The 18,942-nt window shown below is 46.1% G+C and overlaps 1 protein-coding gene across 1 annotated transcript; it reads right to left on the bottom strand.

Annotated features, from left to right (window-relative positions):
* Positions 1-1,148: 1,148 nt before the first annotated feature.
* On the bottom strand, positions 1,149-16,473 carry LOC308616949 (cytoplasmic 60S subunit biogenesis factor ZNF622-like). Its single transcript, XM_081233522.1, has 6 exons — positions 15,747-16,473; positions 14,823-15,086; positions 14,445-14,607; positions 11,524-11,636; positions 3,178-3,321; positions 1,149-1,428 (listed from the first exon to the last, which is right to left on the bottom strand). Exons 1-6 carry the CDS (start codon positions 16,354-16,356, stop codon positions 1,301-1,303), a joined length of 1,422 nt encoding a protein of 473 aa, XP_081089648.1. The 5' UTR covers positions 16,357-16,473; the 3' UTR covers positions 1,149-1,300.
* Between the last annotated feature and the right edge of the window lie 2,469 nt (positions 16,474-18,942).

An 18,942-nucleotide genomic window follows, 5' to 3' on the forward strand; every position in this document is an offset into this window, starting at 1 on the left:
GACAAGAAATATAGCACAATGTCCCGTACGTTAAGTATAGATTAAAAACACACCCCATGCCAAGCACGATATAGTTTTCTCAGGATATAGATTCAACGATGTCACACACAAGAAGGTGGGTACTTGTGTGACAAGAATGTTAGGACGAAGGAGTAAAGCTAAACTAGGGAGCCCTCTACTGTTAGACGGTGAACCCACATACTAATGAAATATAATTCATTCCATTCTGCACCCAAAACTTAAGGAAAAAGATGTGTCTCCAGCTAGCGACGGCTGCTGAATGCATGGCAAGGGCAAACACGATCTCCAGGCATCCCTGAATCCACCCCTCAGAAAGACCACTGCGCTGACCAGACATCCCCCTCCTCAGAGGGGCACCCGCCCCACCAGAGAGAACTTGAAGCATTTACTTTGTGCTGGGGACTGAGCGAGGGACGGGTCCGTTGCTGATTTAATTAACCGCACAACCGGTGAAGTAATAAACACCTCATTTCACAGATTTCAAAGACCAAGTCACTTTTCCAAAGACAGACAGTTAGCTCAATGGATTTGAACTTCATGTTTACTTTCATTTCCAATATATCATGGCCTTCCCCCTAAACCACCTAAACGGAGCATCTCTTCAGAGATTGAACCCTGAGGTCGTTTTTGTTTCTAAAATGAAATTTACACATTTTACATTTATTTTCTTCCTACTCGAAAGGCGGCACTGGAAACTGAGTCTCAGGGTGAAGCTCACTCATTCTTTCTGGAATCACATTTAGAAATGAAGACCCTTGACAGCAAGCCACTGACATGCCCTTTTACTTTCCTGGATTTAATGAAAGTGCCCAGAGACTGTCACCACCTCTGGAGCCACAACGTTCCAAGAGGGACATTCAACTCTGCTCCTCCAGAAGCTTCAAAGCCCCCTTACATAGGTCCCAGCGCCATGACGTGGTAAGGCGTTCTTCTGAAAATTAAACCAGGTTTGGAGCAGACAAGCCGCTCTTGAATTCCCCACACTATTCTGACAGCCCTAAATCAGTTTCAAGCCGAGACAACAAAGCAATTCTCAGAAGGGCAGGGCCTGCGTCCAGTTGACACAGCACTCACTTTGTAAAAACACGACATTTCAACCCTGTCCAAAAATTACACTGGAGAGCCAATATGATTCTGACTTTTATTATCAGGTCAGGACAGAGGAAGTACAGGGAGAAGTAGGAGCATAAGGGTCTGTTGTCCGATCCGGCTTCCACGGGTCCCCAGGCAAGGAGGACGCTTGTGCAGGAGACGGATGATGACTCAATCCCTGGCCGACTCAGAACAGCACCTGGGGCCTGAAGTGCATCTGCTTGGTGGCGTTGTTCCTCATCCCCATCTTCAGCATCCATTTTGACTTCATCCTTTGGACATACTGCATGTCCCGCTGGCGCACGAGAGCTGCTCCTGGGGTTGGAAAGGGGATAAGAAATGAGGCAAAGGTCTGTGACCTGTGATCGGAGAAGACCCAACTTGGCAGAGAATCAAAGCTAGTTTCGGGTAAGTGAGTTCTGATATTTAAACAAGAGTTATTACCTGGGGTCTCTATCCAATGGGCCTTGGGGGTTTATTGCATACCAGAACTTCTCTCTATATACATTCTTCTGGGATGAGCCTCTTTAGTTTTCATCATCTGAAAAGGTCTATAAGCCCAAAAGGTGAAGCCCCACTGACCAAAAGGGACAGAGAAAGGCAGACTATAAACCGAGTCAGAGGGACTTCCCTGGTGGCACAGTGGTTAACAATCCGCCTGCCGGGCTTCCCTGGTGGCGCAGTGGTTGGGAGTCCGCCTACCGATGCAGGGGACACGGGTTCGTGCCCCAGTCCAGGAAGATCCCACATGCCACGGAGCGGCTGGGCTCGTGAGCCATGGCCGCTGAGCCTGCGCATCCAGGGCCTGTGCTCCGCAACCGGAGAGGCCACAACAGTGAGAGGCCCGTGTACCTCAAAAAAAAAAAAAAAAAGAAGAATCTGCCTGCCAATACAGGGTACACAGGTTTGATCCCTGGTCCAGGAAGAGCCCACATGCCGTGGAGCAACTGAGCCCTTGCACCACAACTACTGAGCCTGTGCTCTAGAGCCTGCGAGTCACAACTACTGAGCCCACATGCCACAACTACTGAGCCTGCACTCTACAGCCTGTGCTCCACAACAAGAGAAGCCACCGCAATGAGAAGCCCACACACCGCAAAGAAGAGTAGCCCCCGCTCGATGCAACTAGAGGAAGCCTGCGCACAGCAACGAAGACCCAAAGCAGCCCAAAACTAATTAATTAATTAATTAATTATAAAAACCCAACTCAGCTCACAGGGAGCCCTAGTGAAGGAACCTACGTGTATATTAACACAGAGCCATTTACAATGCATTCCAGTGCCAAAGCTTTCCAGGCCATCAGAAGGCAGCTCTCTCCCTTCTCTCTATACTGTTTTCAGTAGACTGACCTTCTCTTTGCAGATCCAAGCATAATGAGCTTCCCTCAGCAGACATATCAGAATCGATTTCAATCATTTCATTCTGATGATGTTTCAAAGCTTAACAACTTCAGTGGCTGCTCTAGCTGAGTCTTACTAAGCTTTCTGTGGAAAAATTACAAAAGGAAGAGCTGATAGCTGGCCTTTAATATGTGCATGTACCGTGTCACACATGCATCATGACAGTCAACCTGCCCAACTCTACAAGTAGGTCCTATTAGTACCGTCTCCACTTTATAAGTGAGGAAACAGAGGTTTCAATCAATTAAATTACTCATACTCATTGTATAACAACTTACAAGTATATCAGGTAAGTCATGTTTGACTTCACAGCTCAAACTATCGCCACAAGGATATTTAATTCCTCTGTATAACCTCCAGGAGAATTTCAACCTTTGATAATTGCTAAACAATTATGTTTGTAACTATACATCCTGAAAAAGGTAATGGTTTATATGAGTTTTAAAATAGTTACTGTGCTAGGGAATACAAAGCTTTTAAGTCATGGAGCTTTGGGCTTATTGCCATAAATGTCTCAAGTGGTCACAGAAGCCCCCAGAGCCAAGACGGTAAGTTTCCCCTAGACAGGACCCACAGTGACAAAGAAAAAAAAAAAACACTTCACCCGAGGCCCATTGTGTGATGCAAGTTCCTGGGCTGGGCCTTGCGGTCCACATGGACGTACCTGTGCTGCCAGTCCAGCCCAGGGCTCTGTACTGCTGGAGGACCCGGCCCACGGCCTTCTGATTCTTAGCAACTGCCACAGCTCTTGACAAGCCAAACCGCTGTTTGTAGTATCTCATCAAGGAGCGATGACCCACTCTGGCACCTGTTTTTCAAAAGAACAATATTGAAGCACTGAGTTGGATAGTTTTTCAAGGCAGAGCTGTAAAAGTAAAGGCTTTCTGAATCAGAATTTTCACTTTTATCTAGGTGGAAAATGGATGTGCCAGAAGAAACAGGGCTTTAATCTGCTGAAGAAAGATGAAGCTGCATGTTAAACAATGAAAGAAGGAAAACCAAAGAGTAGAGACACTGAAAAACAGAGATAATGGCAAGTCACTGTCAGGTGAAAAATTCAGCATCTGTACTGACAATACGCTTCCCTAGAAATTCACATAGCTGCCCCCAACTAACACAGATGATAGGATCCTAGGAGGTAAGGAATTTTAACTTTTTTTTTAATAGAAAAGAGATTAAGCACAGATAATGGCCCTGATGTTTAGGTCTACAAGCTACAGTCTGAGTCTAGAAGAGACACCAATCCACTTTTCCTTTGCTTAAATTCTTTACTGCGGTGGTTCTCAAACAGGCGATTTTATCCCCAGACGACACGTGGCAATGACTGAGACATTTCTGGCTGTCACAGCTAGAGGGAGGCTCCTGACACCTAGTGGGGGGAGGCCAGGGATGCGGCTAAACATCGTACAATGCACAGCACAGCCCCCAAAACAAAGAATTATCTGCCCCAAACGTCCACAGTGCTGAGGCTGAGAAACCCTGCCCTACTGCTTTCTAAATGACGGAAGTCGCCTGGTGAACCGTAATTTTAAAAGAGGACGAAGACGAATTCTCTCTCCAGGTTTAACTTACTGAGAAGGATCTGATACAACCATGCCAGTCAATCACGCTTTCAGAAATGAACTCTTTGGACTATCTGCTCTTTTATAGCAAAAGCGTGCTGACCCCTGGATCTCAGCTTCACAGTAGGTGAAAGTGAAGGGGGCGGGGGGGCGGGGGGCTTCAGGGATGACTCACTCCAGGCTCCATCAGAGCCCTGGCTCTCGAAAAGTGCTCCTGGGCCACCGGCATGAGATCACCTGAGAGCTTACTAAACCCAGGCTATACTTTCACAAGAATATTAACTAGAACATAAGCAATCAAATGCATTCCCAGACAGACATCAACGCATAGAAATTTAACAACAGCATACACACAAGGCACGGAACAGCTATTTCCACTGAAAATGAATTAAGGAAATACAGCCGGGTAGAACCATGTGTATGGCTGCTATGGAAGTTTTACACTTACATATATAAAATCATTTCTTTCAGAACGGTTTGTGCAGAGAGACCATGAACAGAATACTGTTAACTATTGTAGATGGCTATATTCGCTTTTAGGACCTAGATTTTTAACTTGCAAGAAAAAATTCTGTCAGGTTATTTCGTTTCAAGTCCCTATACCTGGCAAGCTACCTGGGAAACAGTTTGCTCTCTACACAGATATGGAAAAGTGGTTACTTCCAGTTGACCGATTGGTGATCAGACGCAAGAGATGACAAAAAGAAACTTTCAATTCAAAGATGATGTGGCCTCTGGATACTAATATAGATGAAAAGATGTTTCCCAGGACCTGACTGTTCTGGCAGCAGGAGAGTTAACAAAGCTCCTAAACCACAAGAAATAAGTGAGATACAGCGGATGGAGAAGGACTCACTCTTAAATCGAGGCTCTAGCAGAAAAGCCCAGCACTGCTGATTATGACTTTCTATTTATAATGTAGGCAGGATGCTCTGAGTTTGCAATGATGATTTCCTCAAAATCATTAAATGATAATGCTGCTGGTCATTAGTACTTAATAAATCGATTTATTTACATTCGTAAGCAGCATTTAGAAATACGTTATTATTGAAGGTTGGCTTTTAAAACATGCTTGAAAAGGTTTCATTAATCAACGCCAAGGTTTCTGACACCTGACAGGAGAACTCTAAACATTCAGCGTTTAAAGTTACTCCTGTCCTGTGGCAATGACAGTGAGCACCTAACATTAAGCACCAAGTACAATGTGCTGAGAACAGCTCAACTGCAAGACCCTCATCAAGGAAAATTCGTTATAGAACACGCTGTGCCTGTCCATAAATAACAGATGGGTAATGTCTGAGTTATGATGACGCCACAACCTGTCCATCTATCTTTCTCCACAGTAAGAACTGCTTACAAGACTGTGACTCCTAACCTAAAACATGATACAAGTGAACTTCTTTACAGACTCACGGACATAGAGACAGACTCACGAACATAGAGAACAAACTTACAGTTCGCAAAGGGGCAAGGAAGGAGGTGGGGAAGGGAGAAATTAGGAGTTTGGGACTAGCAGATACAAACTACTGTATATAAAATAGGTAAAAAACAAGGTCCTAGTGTATAGCACAGGGAACTATATTCAGTATACTGTAATAAACCATAATGGAAAAGAATACAAAAAAGAATATATATATATATTAAAAAAACAGAATCACTTGCTGTACACCAGAAACTAACACAAAACTGTAAATCAACTATACTTCAATTAAAAAAAAAAGACTGAGGGCCTCCCTGGTGGCGCAGTGGTTAAGAATCCGCCTGCCGATGCAGGGGACACGGGTTCGAGCCCTGGTCAGGGAAGAACCCACATGCCGCGGAGCAAATAAGCCTGTGCGTCACAACTACTGAGCCCACGCGCCACAACTACTGAAGCCCGTGTACCTAGAGCCCGTGTTCCGCAACGAGAAGCCACCGCAGTGAGAAGCCCGCGCACCGCAACAAAGAGTAGCCCCCGCTCGCCGCAACTAGAGAAAGCCCGCACGCAGCAACGAAGACCCAACACAGCCAAAAATAAACAAACAAACAAACAAATAAATAAATGTATTTAAAAATGTTCCACTCTTACTTAACAAATAGCCTAACACTGGGTGAAATTAGACAGTGAAAAAGAAAATATCTCTAACTGTAAGTTTCCTAATAAGATTGATCACGTGCCTTTCGTGGATCCAGCAACAGATTCATCTGGCTAGTCAGCAACTAACTGGATGTGTTTTCATACCAACTTACTCCACAGGAACTGAAGAGCAAAGAGGGAAGGAACTGAGCCAGACCACAGTCTTCAAAATAAATGCTCACAGCACCCTCTACCGGATGCTCTATGTCACTGCCTCTGGGATCATCTACTTGACCTGAAGCAACTAGATTTAAGGAATCACAACTACCCACTGCTTTCGAAACCAGTTTAAAGCAGACTCTGCTAAGTGTAGTTGATTAAGTATCACTAGGCGCTCCACATTAGAATCCTTCTCAAGTCAGCTTCATGCTAACATCCACGCTGACCCAGTCATATAACTGAGCATAATCAAGGAAGTTTCTGAACGGTAAATTTGTTCAAAGACATAACCAGGTGACTGAATACACTGTTGTAATATCACTACACATGTATACAGTGTTTATTCAGGGATTCCCTATTTTCTTGGTTCATTACAAAATCCCCAAGTCAGCACTGAGACACGGAGGCAAACCAATGGACGAAAAACTCATGTCTCATTATAACCAAGACTGACTAGAGCAGGACTGGTTTTTAAAGTGAGATGGTAAAAGCGTATGTAACTGTATAGCTGGAAGAAATTTCCAAATGGTGGTAGCTTCTGATTCACTAAGAGTGCTATGTTCTGTTGCTATTTAAACAAATTCTATTATCAGGTCTCAGCAGCCAGTCATCTGTGAAGAAAACCCAGGAAAGCAGCGAATGCTGTACATTTATTTAGATTTTTCCATTCTTGGCTCTTAATCTCCTCCAGGTCACAGATGCTTTTCAGAAACTACAGCCTTTCCCCAGAAAAAGTGCACTTACCCTCACAGTCAAAAAAAAATCTGTGTGGAGGAATTCCCTCGTGGTCCAATGGTTAGGACTCCGCGCTTTCACTGCCCAGGGTGCGGGTTCGATCCCTGGTCGGGGAAATAAGATCCCGCAAGCCACACAGCATGGCCAAAAAATAAGTTAATTAATTAAAAAAACAAATAAATAAAATAATTAAAAAATTTAAAAAGCTGTGTGGCCACACAGGTGACTTTATGTTGTTACAGCGTTTCCCCAGGAAAATGCACACACTCAGAAAAAGTGCATAGCCAGTGACAAACGCTGAGGTAAGGCAGCACCTGGCAGCTGGTCTGGCCTCTCCAGAGTCTAACGGTACAATATCGCCCAGTACTCCAAGACCAAGCCGCTTACTCACTACTTCCCAGTCTCCCTTAAGAGCTGCCCTGAGGTTATCATCCAGTACTTTAAAACAGCATCACTTGGTACGTGGACACGTAGCTGTGAGCGAGGAAACTCATGCTTTAAAAACACAAGAAACTGGACCTTCAAGTTAATCTCATGGCACTTTCTTCTTTGACTATATGACGAACAGGCAGAGCAATCTGCCGCCCAGGACTGCAGGCAAATACGATTCTCAGCCCCCAAGGCAACATCGCAGCCCAGAGTGGCCCCCCTCTGCTCTGCTTTTCCTGCACTGTGGCAGGCCCGGGGAAGCCACCTTGCTTTCTTTTAAAAGTCACCTCCAGTGGCACATATATACAATGGAATATTACGCAGCCATAAAAAGAAACGAAATTGAGTTATTTGTAGTGAAGTGGATGGACCTAGAGTCTGTCATACAGAGTGAAGTAAGTCAGAAAGAGAAAGACAAATACCCTATGCTAACACATATATATGGAATCTAAGAAAAAAAAATGTCATGAAGAACCTAGGGGTAAGACAGGAATAAAGACAGAGACCTACTAGAGAATGGACTTGAGGATATGGGGAGGGGGACAAAGCTGGGACCAAGTGAGAGAGTGGCATGGACACATATACACTACCAAACAGCACAGGGAGATCAACTCAGTGCTTTGTGACCACCTAGAGGGGTGGGGTAGGGAGGGTGGGAGGGAGGGAGATGCAAGAGGGAGGAGATATGGGGACATATGTATATGTATAACTGATTCACTTTGTTATAAAGCAGAACCTAACACACCATTTAAAGCAATTATACTCCAATAAAGATATAAAAAAAAATTTTCCTCACAAGGCTATTTTAAGGACTTAATAAAAATGATAGCTATTATTAAGAGAAAAAAAAAAACCGCAGTGAGATACTACTTCACGTCCAGTAGGTTGGTGATAATTGAGAAGACAGATAATAGCAAGCGTTGTCAAAGATGTGGAGAAATTAGAACTTCATACACTGCTGGTAAGAGTGTGAAATGGTGCAGCCACTTTGGAAACCAGTCTGGCAGTTCCTCAAATGGTTAAACACAGTTACCGTATAACCCAGCACTTCCACTCTTAGGTATATACTCAGGAGAATAGAAAACATACATCCACACAAAACCTTGTATGCCAACGTTTATAGCAGCTTTCTTCATTATAGCCAAAAGGTAGAAACAAGCCAGTTGTTCACAAAGTGACGAATGGGTGACCAAAATGTGTGTATCCACATGATACCATCCAGCTGTGAAAGGAATGGAATCCTGACACATGCTACCACGTGGATGAACATCGAGAACCTTAGGTGGAAGAAGTCAGTCCCAAAAGTCCACCTAGTATGCAATTCTGTTCCTACAAAAGTCCAGAATAAGCAAATCTGTGGGGACAGAAAGTAGGTTAATGGTTGCTTAGGGACTTGAGTGGGGCTGGGGGGATGGAGGGGTGATGGCTGAAAGGTACGGGGTTTCTTTTTGAGAGGATGAAAATGTTCTAAAGTGAACTGTGGTGGTGCTTGCACACGTTTGTGAATCAACTAAAAACCATTCAATTGTAGACTTTAAATAGGTGAATTATAGAGTATTTGGGTTGTATCTCAATAAAGCCGTTCAAAAAAGAGAAAATAAAATAAAAGTCACCTCCAGGGCTTCCCTGGTGGCGCAGTGGTTGAGAGTCCGCCTGCCGATGCAGGGGACACGGGTTCGTGCCCCGGTCCGGGAAGATCCCACATGCTGCGGAGCGGCTGGGCCCGTGAGCCATGGCCACTGAACCTGCGCGTCGGGAGCCTGTGCTCCGCAGCGGGAGAGGCCACAACAGTGAGAAGCCCGCGTACCGCAAAAATAAATAAATAAATAAAAGTCACCTCCAACCTGCCAGTCACTCAGTCAACAGCCATTTACGTGGCTCCTGTGTGCCTGAGGCACTGTGCGGAGATGAAAGACGCCAGCTTTGTCCTCACAGAAACGGGGCAGAAGGCAAGCCGGCCGACAGGCACAGCGGAGCTAGAGCCACACATGACAGCTGGGCAGGGGCGGAGGAGACTCTCCTGACTCAGGGCAGGCGCTGAGCTCAGAACAGCTTCCTGGGGCAGGGCCCAACGTGAGCCCTACAGGACGGGGACAGGGACGGGGACAAGGACGGGGAGGGGGAGGACAGAGGCAGCGCCCAGGCAAAGGCCCGGGGGAGGGAGACTGCGTGCGGGCGGTCGCCAGACACCTGGGCGACAAAGTGACCCTGAAGGCAAGGGCTCCCCCTGGGAATTCCAGAGGGAAAGGAAGATAGACTGGTGTTTGTTTTAGAAAGTACCTTCTGGTGGTCAAGTGGACACCAGATTGGAAGCTTTCATGGTGACACAGATAAGGAGGGAAAAAAAGAAAAAATATTCAAAAGCCATTTAGGAATTGCAATTAGTCACCATCTGGATGTGGGAGAGGAAGAGCGGATCCTGAGAAGACACCCAGGTTTGGCTTTGGCGAACCTGAGGAAACTCGATCGCTCTGCGTAAAGGTGTTGTCTAGATAGCTAAGGGGTCTTTAAGCTTCAGACGTCTTAAGTCCAGATAATAGGATAAGCTCACTGGAGAGCAGCGCTGCTGCAAAATGAAGCCCACGTTCCTAGTGATCCTACTGCACGCCAGGCGCCGCTGTCAGGGACCATTCCATTCACTTTCTCAAGGTCTACTGTGATCTCAGTCTCAGTTAAGGAAGGGGGAGCTAATGAAACCAGGGGCTAAATAAACAGTCTTAGAAAAGAAGTTATTAAACTTATTTCTGAGATTCTGCATCAGTATTTTCACCAAGGGAAGATGGGACTAGGTCCTCTGTGATATATTTAGGCCTGTGTTGCTGCTGCGTATTGTACAGGCCCCGATATTCTGCTGCATTACAGAATATTCTGTATTGAATATCTGAATATTCAATACATGTAGAATATCTGAATATCTTCTACCACTGTAGAAGAATTATATCCTCAAGACAGGTTCTGCCTGCATTTTCCTTTCACTGTCATTGTCTAAAGCTGCCTTTAGCCTTAGAAGGTTGTCACTCTGGGTTAAGCAGGGCTCTCTATACCTAAGCCGTGATATTCCACGTGGAGAGCAGCACCCCAGGGTGGCTTCCTCATGGCAGACATCTCCACTGGCAATGTGGCTGTTCCTGCTCCCACCATCACTGCAAATCTCCCAGGCAGTGGAGAGAAGTGGGGAAAGGGCTTCACTGACGAGGTCCATGATCCTGGGTAAATTACTCAACCTGTCTAAGCTTCAGCTGGCTCATATGTCAAATAAGGATAATAGAATCTAACTCAAAGGCTTGATGTAAAGATAAAATAATATATCTGCCTGAATGTGCTAACTGCTCAGAAAATACGAGGTATTATTAGGGTCTTATCATCTTATCATCCCATTCCCTGTCCTTTTTAAATGCGTCTTCTGTAGCTGCCCCCATTCCTATTAGCTAAGCATAACTGTAAGCAATACTGCATACTTCTCACATTCATGGCTTTCCTTCTTCTATTCATATCTGGGACAAAATCCTGCCATTATGAATCCTGTTCCCCAAAGGAGAAGGTAGAATTCAAACTCCAAGCCTCCCCCTACATCCAGAATACGGACAGGAAACCTGGGCGCTGTCAATCAGGTCCACCCATGCCAGACTAACATGTGCAAGTCTGAGCCACCATGGAAACAGGAATCAGTTCAAGGAATAAGAGCGAAGTCAAGTTTAACAAGAAAAACTTGGATGGGGCCAAAAAAACAGGTAATAAACAGAATACAAAAGGTCTATGTATTGAAAAGAAAGGCAATGACTGATTAAAGCATTACGAATCACAACAAAAGTGAAAAAAACATTGATGCAATTTAAACAAAACAGCCAAGACAGAGCTACGGGGCAGAGTTTACCTCATCCGGGGGAACACAAACACACACTTGAAGTTGTAGGGTCTCTCCCCTCGGTGTGGAAGGGAAGTGATGGGAACACGCCTCTCCGATAATCTCAGCAGCATGCAGCTATGTATTTTGGACAACTGCACTTACCAGAAGGGAGAATCAGCTCCATGGTGTCGTCATCATATTCCAAGGCCCTTTCTGAGGGCAAGTCCTCAGTCTCATCAGGGTCCTCTCCTTCCTTGTGACCTGGGTAGCTGCTCCTGGAACCATGGAATGGCATTAATACATAGACCAAGACCCCAAATTTAATGAAAATACTGCAAACCTACTAGATAACTAAAGGGGTTGGGGTGAGGGGTTCACAGTTGCAGCGACTACATTGAAAGCTTTTGGAGAGAAAACAATTTGTTAGCATTTTCTCTGTAGTAAAGTATGCAAATGGCCTACGAATTCAAAATGGATCCCAGGCCTAAATGTAAAATACAAAACTATAAAAAATCCTAGAAGATAATATAGAAGAAAACCTAGATAACTTAGGGTTTGGTGATGACTTTTTAGAAATGACACAAAAGGCACAGTCCATGAAAGAAATAACTGATAAGCTAAACTTCACTAAAATTAAAAACTTCTGCTCTGTGAAAAAACAACGTCGAGAGAATTAAAATACAAGATTCAGTCTTGGAAAAAAGTATTTGCAGAAGACACATCTGGTAAAGGACTGCTATCCAAATGCAAAAAGAACTCTTAAAACTCAGCAATAAACAACCTGATTAAAACATGGGCCAAAGACCTTAATAGACTCCTCACTAAGTAGATACACACATGGCAAATAAGCATGCAAAACAGATGCTCCACAGCATGTCATCAGAAAAATGCAAATTAAAACACAGAGCTACCACTACGCACCTATCAGAATGGTCAAAGTCCAGAACAATGGCAATATCAAGTGCTGGTGAGGATCTGGAGCAACAGGAACTCTAATTGCTAGTGGGAATGCAGGAGGGTATAGCCCCTTTGGAAGAGTTGGCGGTGTCTTGCAAAATCAAACACACTCTTACCATAAGACCCAGCAATCCTGCGGCTTGGTATTTACCCTAAGGAGTCAGAAACTTTTGTCCATACAAAAACCTGCACATGAATTACAGAAGATTTATCCAAATTCTTAAAACTTGAAGAAACCAACATGTGCTTCAATAGGTGCATAGATAAATAAACAGTGGCACATCCATACAGCAGAATATTTTTGGATTATACAAAAACGAAATGAGCTGGCAGGCCATGAAAAGACATGCAGGAACCTTAAAAGCACATTACTAAGTGAAAGAAGCAGTCTGAAAAGGCTACATACTGTATGATTCGAATCATACAACATTCTGGAAAAGGCAAAAATATGGAGACATTAAATATCACTATTTTCCAGGGGGCGGGTGGAGGAGAATGATGAACATGCAGAACACAGAGGATTTGTAGGTCAGTGAAACCACTCTGTATGATATTCTAATGGTGGATACATGTCATTGTATGCACATTTCTCCAAACTCATACAATGGACAACACCAAGAGTGAACTCTAAACTATGGACTTTGAGTGATAATTGATGGGTCAACTTGGTTCATCAATTGTAACAAATGTACCACTGGGGGATGCTGATAATGAGGGAGCCTATGCATGTGCTCAGTAAGGAGTATATTTGAAATCTCTGTACCTTTTGCTCAATTTTGCTGAGAATCTAAAATTGCTCTAATAAAGAGTGAGCAAATTACCTATAACAGAATTCCTTCACCTCTGTATTTGTTTCTCTCTAGGCGGGTTGGCAAACAGAGGGAGAGGAGACTGTACAGCTGGAGATGCAGCTCTCCTCAATTTAATCACTACAAAAACAAGTTCTACAACAGTGCTGAACAACAGAAGTCTCTGATGATGCAAATTTTCAGTCTGTGTGTCCACTATGGTAGCTACTTTTAAAGCACAGCTGTTTTTAAGCATAGGGCTTGAAACGTGGGGAGTGCAACTGAAGAACTGAATTTAAAAACTTTTACTTTACTTAATTAACCAAAAGAGCAACATGAGTACACCTAGGAATTAGCAAATTAGACACTGTAGTTCCAGAAGAATCTCTGTGTTTCTACAACTGTTCACAAATACACATGGAAAATAACTGGAGAAATGTACACTAAAATGTTAATAGTAAGGCAGATAAGCCAATAGGAACAGACAAAAGACTAGATCAGATTCTGCACAAGAGATATGCAAATGGCCAGTTGATATATAAAAAGGTTCTCAACTGCATCAGTCCTCATCAGGGAAATTTAAATTAAAACCACAATGGATACCCCTACAGGGCCACCAAAGTGGCTATAATGAAAAACTCTCTGTCAGGACAAATGAGAAATGACAAATCAGGAGGAAAATGCAAAAGGACAACTTAAAAGACCAGCACTTTCCTGAACACCTGTATTAGGTGGACTCTGCACACCTGGCACGGTCATTATACACACCTGCTTGCAGAGCACACCCGTGCTAGGTCATAGGCACACTGACACTAAGAACCAGCTGTTCCAGAATTCCTAGCATGGATTCGTTGCATGATGTAGGAAATATTCAAGATTCTAGGTAAAGGTGGAATAATTTCACCAACAAGTGATTGGGACAGGCCTGGTGCAGCCACCAGCTCAAGTCCCTTACGAGACAGCCTGTGATTCAAGGGCTCTCAGGGAAACCAAGATGTGAAGCCTAACTTCCCTGCCTCTGTTCCTGAGGTAACTGGCAAAACTGAACTTCTGACCATGGAAACCACAACAAGCAAAAACAAGTTTTCAAACCACACAAACTGAAAGTTTGGGCCTGAGATCTTCTCTGGCTCAGATACGTGAGTTTAACTCTGTGATACTCAGTTTCTCATCTACAGAATGAGAGGAAATAACGACCTCCTAAAGAAGTGTGCTAAGACGTATGAAGAATACGATACTGGACAGAGCCAGACACAGACAGTTATCGGGTAGGGGCACATGCGAATCCAATGCAAATGTGATCAGCTGGCTTCACTCGCTATTACAAACCAGACTCACCTAAAATCGTAGAAGTCTGCAAATTCCAAAAGCGCATCCCCATCTGTGAAGAGCTTGCAGTGACTCCTGTCGTTCATGTGAGCCTGTACAGCTTCCGTGGAGTAGAAGGACTTCCCCCTCTCATTGCACCACAAGCAAATCTTCCCCACACCGACTTTCTCTCCTGGAAAAATAAGTTGAGAAAAAAACAGGAAAGCAGCTTTTTGCAGCCAGATTAGGGCTCACTGTCGATGTCCACAATTCAAAAAACAGCCATCAAGTTTCTGATATTCACAAAATTGGCTGGTCATTCAATCCAAGATTGAGGAGAAGCCCCAAACTAATGCCCCCAATAATGTGGTATTTTGTCATTCAAAAGGAAAAAACGACTGAACTTACCCAAATATTTAATCAGTCCCTTAAGATCTGAAAGATACTCTACATCAGGAATAAAGAAGCTGTGGACTTGAGTCATATGAGCCACATTCTTCGCGAGGGACCTTGAATGATGGGGACAAAATAAGCAGTCCGTTATGGGGATGGCACCAAGCGGGGTGCTTCCTCCAGCCTCTTCCTCCGCTGCCTCCTCCTCCTCCTCCTCCTCCTCCGTGGCTTCAGCATCCTCACATTCCAGTTCCTCATCAGAATCAATATCCTCCCAGTCTGCAAGCCAGAGATTTGAAAAACAAAGTTAGCTGGAGATCTCAAAGTCAGCCAGTCATCCACCACACACCACTCGGCATGGCTAAGGAATGCCTTCCTCCTCCTTTTTCAGCGCACAGTAAACCCCTTGGAGGACGCACGTGCTCCTTTCCTATTCTTGTATGAACACATGCAATCAGCGTCAGGGGGATGAGGGAAAAATAGCTCATTAAGTCAAGAAGCCTAGGTTGCTGGCTCCAGCCTCACACTGCAAGTTAGCTAGCCGATTCTGAGCACCTCAAACTCAGAGCAAAGCCATCATGACCGGAAACCCAATGGAATTAAACATTCTGCAGCACATGGTGTGAGGGTACTATGTTCTCTTGCATACGTTGACAATCTCCTCCTTCAACAGAGAAGGCATCCCTTCCTTCTACAAATATTTACTAAGTAACTATGCCCCCCACCCCCCGTTAAGGTTTCAGTCCCCGAATCGACCACAGTGAGCTAAACACACAAAATGCCCTGTGGGGGTGCTGGCCACACCAGCCACTTCAGAAACCAAGGAAACACCCTCACGCATCACCTTCACCTGAAAACGGACACCTCCCCCCTACAACCTCAAAGATAAACTGGAAGCTGGAGGACCAGCCCCGCCCCGCCCCCCCGACAGGCCCCCACCATCTGCGTCCAGGTCCTCCTCACTCTCCTCCTCCACTTGCTCTTTGGCCAACTTCTTCGCCTGCTGTTCAAACCACTGCAGCCGGGGAGGCTTCTCGGCCGGGTCTCGCTGCTGAGTCCCACGTCCTCCAGCGGCCACGGTCACGGGACTCCGGGACTCCGCCTCGGGCGCTGGGGCCGCCTTCTTGGGAGACGTGGACGGCTGGGCCTTGATGACCTGCTGGATGGCCGCGTTCACCGCATCCCTGTCCACACTGTCCACGCCCAGACCTTTCTCCAAGTTCTTTTCATTCAGGATCGCCACTTTCCGACTCACCGCCTCCTTCTCCAGCTCCACGTGCCGCCGGGACCTCAGATGGTTTTCGTAGGCCTTGAACGAGGCAAACTTCTTACTGCAGACGGTGCAGTAGGTGGCCGCGCCCTTGCTCTCCGGCTCCGCCAGGGCCCGCTGCGCCCGTACCCGCTCCTGGAAGCCCTCGGCGCCGACCGGGGCCATGCCGGCCACTTTGCGCTTCAGGTTGTAGCGGTGCCAGTCCGTCTTGTAGTGGGCCCGCTGCGCCTCCGCGTCGTCCAACAGCGCCCGGCAGGTGTTGCAGGTGTAGGTCGCCATCGCCAGCCGGTAAATAAGAGGCGAACCGAGGCAGCAGTCTAGCGACCACTGAGCGCCCTGACCCCACCACACACTCCAACCGTAAACCTGAAAGCCCACGAAGAGCCGGACTGCGAGCTGACTTCCGGACTGGATCGAATTATTCCCGGCCGGACAGGAAGTCCCGCCTCCCGACCTGTAGCCACGCCCCCGCCGCGGAGAGGCCACAGGCCCCTGGTATGTGGGGAAGCCTGGGAGGGATCCGGCCCCGCCCAGTCGGCCTGAGGTGGGTGTTGATTGGGTTGGCGTAAGGAGGGTTGTGATTGGATGGGCCTGAGGTAGGTGGTGATTGGATGAGTCTGAGACGAGTGGTGATTGGATGGGCCTGAGGTGATTGTTGTTTAGGTCCCCGCGAGGTGTGGGATCGGTGGATCAGCGTGAGCTGGGTCGACCAGAAGTAATAGGTGTTCATTGAGTCGACCGAGGTGGGTGTTGCCCTGAGCTGGGTGTGATCGACAGGCCTCGCCCCCGCAGGTTACTGTCCTTTTTGGCTGTGCTGAGGCGTGGTGCTGGGAAGGCGACCACCGCGCGGGACGGAGGATTGGGGAGCCGGGAGGACTGATGCGTGCGACCGCCCGACCGTCTGGATTCTCTGAGGTCCGCGCCCTGCACCCCTGCAGCCGGGGAGTGGGTGTCACGAAAGCCAGGGATGCTGGTCAGCCCGGGGGTCGGACCGGAGACTCGGGTTGGAGGCTGAGGGAACTCACAGGAAAACCAGAGACTCCCGGCCAGAGCCACGGCCTTACTGGGGCGGAAAGGGCGCAGGAGAAACTCCTGGATGGATAGTTTGCACGTCGGAGCGCAGAGTCCAGCCCAGCCGCTGCCCAGTAGAAATAGAATCCCAGACAAGTAGGTCCTCTTAAATCTAATAGTAGCCACGTTTTCATTAAAGCGGAAAGAGAGAGGTAAGATGGCCATATTTTATTTAAGCCAGTATATCAAAAAATAGTATCATTTCAACATGTAATCAAGCCAGAAGATTTAGTGAGACATTTTACATTCATTTGTTGGGACTAAATCTTGGCATTCCAGTGCGCATTTTACAATTAACAGCACACCTCAGTTCAGAGGAGCCTCGTGTCCCGTACTTAGTTAACTATGGCATGTCATGCGTAGCAGCCCGGTTCTATAGGAAGCATGAATGTTAAAGGCGTAGGGAGTTCTTACAATCGTCTGCGCAGCCTAGCTGAACCAGTCCGTCCTTTTTCAGAACTGGACATTGCATGTTTAAAATCCAAGCGGCCCATAGCACCAAAGAAGATATCGACGTTTTTTAAAATGTAGGTTAAGTCGCATTGTTCTTCTTGCTGAATACCTTCAAGGGCTTCCCCTGACTGGGAATAAAGTACAAACACATTCCTGCTCTGGTCTGAATGTTTGTGCCACCCCCCTCAAAAAGAAAAAAGAAATCATATTGACAAACGAATTCCCAAAGTGATGGTCTTAGGAGGTGGCACTTCTGAGAGGTGATTAGATTCTGAGCACAAAGACCTCAGAGACCCAAAAGGGGATCGAATAAGAAGTCTGAGACTAGGAAGAGGCCCCTCACCGGACCATGCTGGCACCCTGATCTTGGACTTCCAGCTTCCAGAACTGTGAGGAAAAAAATTGTTGTTTATAAGCCACCCAGTCTGTGATATTTTGTTATAGCAGCACAAACTGACCAAGAGGATTGCCTTTCTATTCTAGGAGGCCCTACCCCACCTTCTGACCGCCTGTCACACCCCCGCCCCACTCTGCTCACCCCACTTCAGTCACACTGACACTTGATGTTGCTCTAACAAGGCTAAGCAAGCATCTTTCGTCTCAGGTGCATACTAAATCTCAGAATCCTTTACTATTATGCCTGGATCGACTATTGCTGTCTTGCTCCCTTACTTTGAAGGTTTCTGCCCAAAGGCGTTTACAGGAGGGGCCTGTCCACACCCTCTTTTCACAGTAGTGCCTCTCCCCAACTCATCAGTCTTTCCTAAGCAGACCTTTGCTCAGTAGCACTGTACTAGCCATCTAGTACTCCATATCACATTACCCAACATTTAGCAGGAAAACAACAAACTTTGCTTCTTTCCATTTCTGTAAGTTGGAAATTTACGTGGCTCATGGTCTCATGAAGTTGCAGGGGGATAGGGCTGATCATGTGACCGCAGCTGGAAGGTTTGACTCTGGATGGAGGATCCCCTTGGAAGAGGCTCATTTACACACTGATAGCAAGAGCCTTGGGGTCCTCACTGAGTGGACCTCTACTAGGGCTGCTTGAGTGTCCTCATAACATGGTTACTGGCTTCCCTCAAAATAAGCAAAGTAGAAGTCACAATATCTTTTAGCACCTAACCTTGGAAGTCACACAGGGTGATTTCTACGATATGCTGTTACTTAGGAAAGTCAGCTCTGTTTAATGTGGGAGGGACTTTGTAAGGGCATGAATGGGGTGTCATTTGGGGACCATTTGGGAAATGGGCCACCACTAGCATTTGTTGTTTGTCCCTGATTTCCCAGTTTTAGCGCTGGAAGTCTTGTATCCCAGGAAACCTCTCCATCATTTGCAAA

The sequence above is a fragment of the Mesoplodon bidens genome (genome assembly GCF_964165515.1).
Source record: "Mesoplodon bidens genome assembly, chromosome: 4".
In the NCBI taxonomy this organism is placed as follows: domain Eukaryota; kingdom Metazoa; phylum Chordata; class Mammalia; order Artiodactyla; family Ziphiidae; genus Mesoplodon; species Mesoplodon bidens.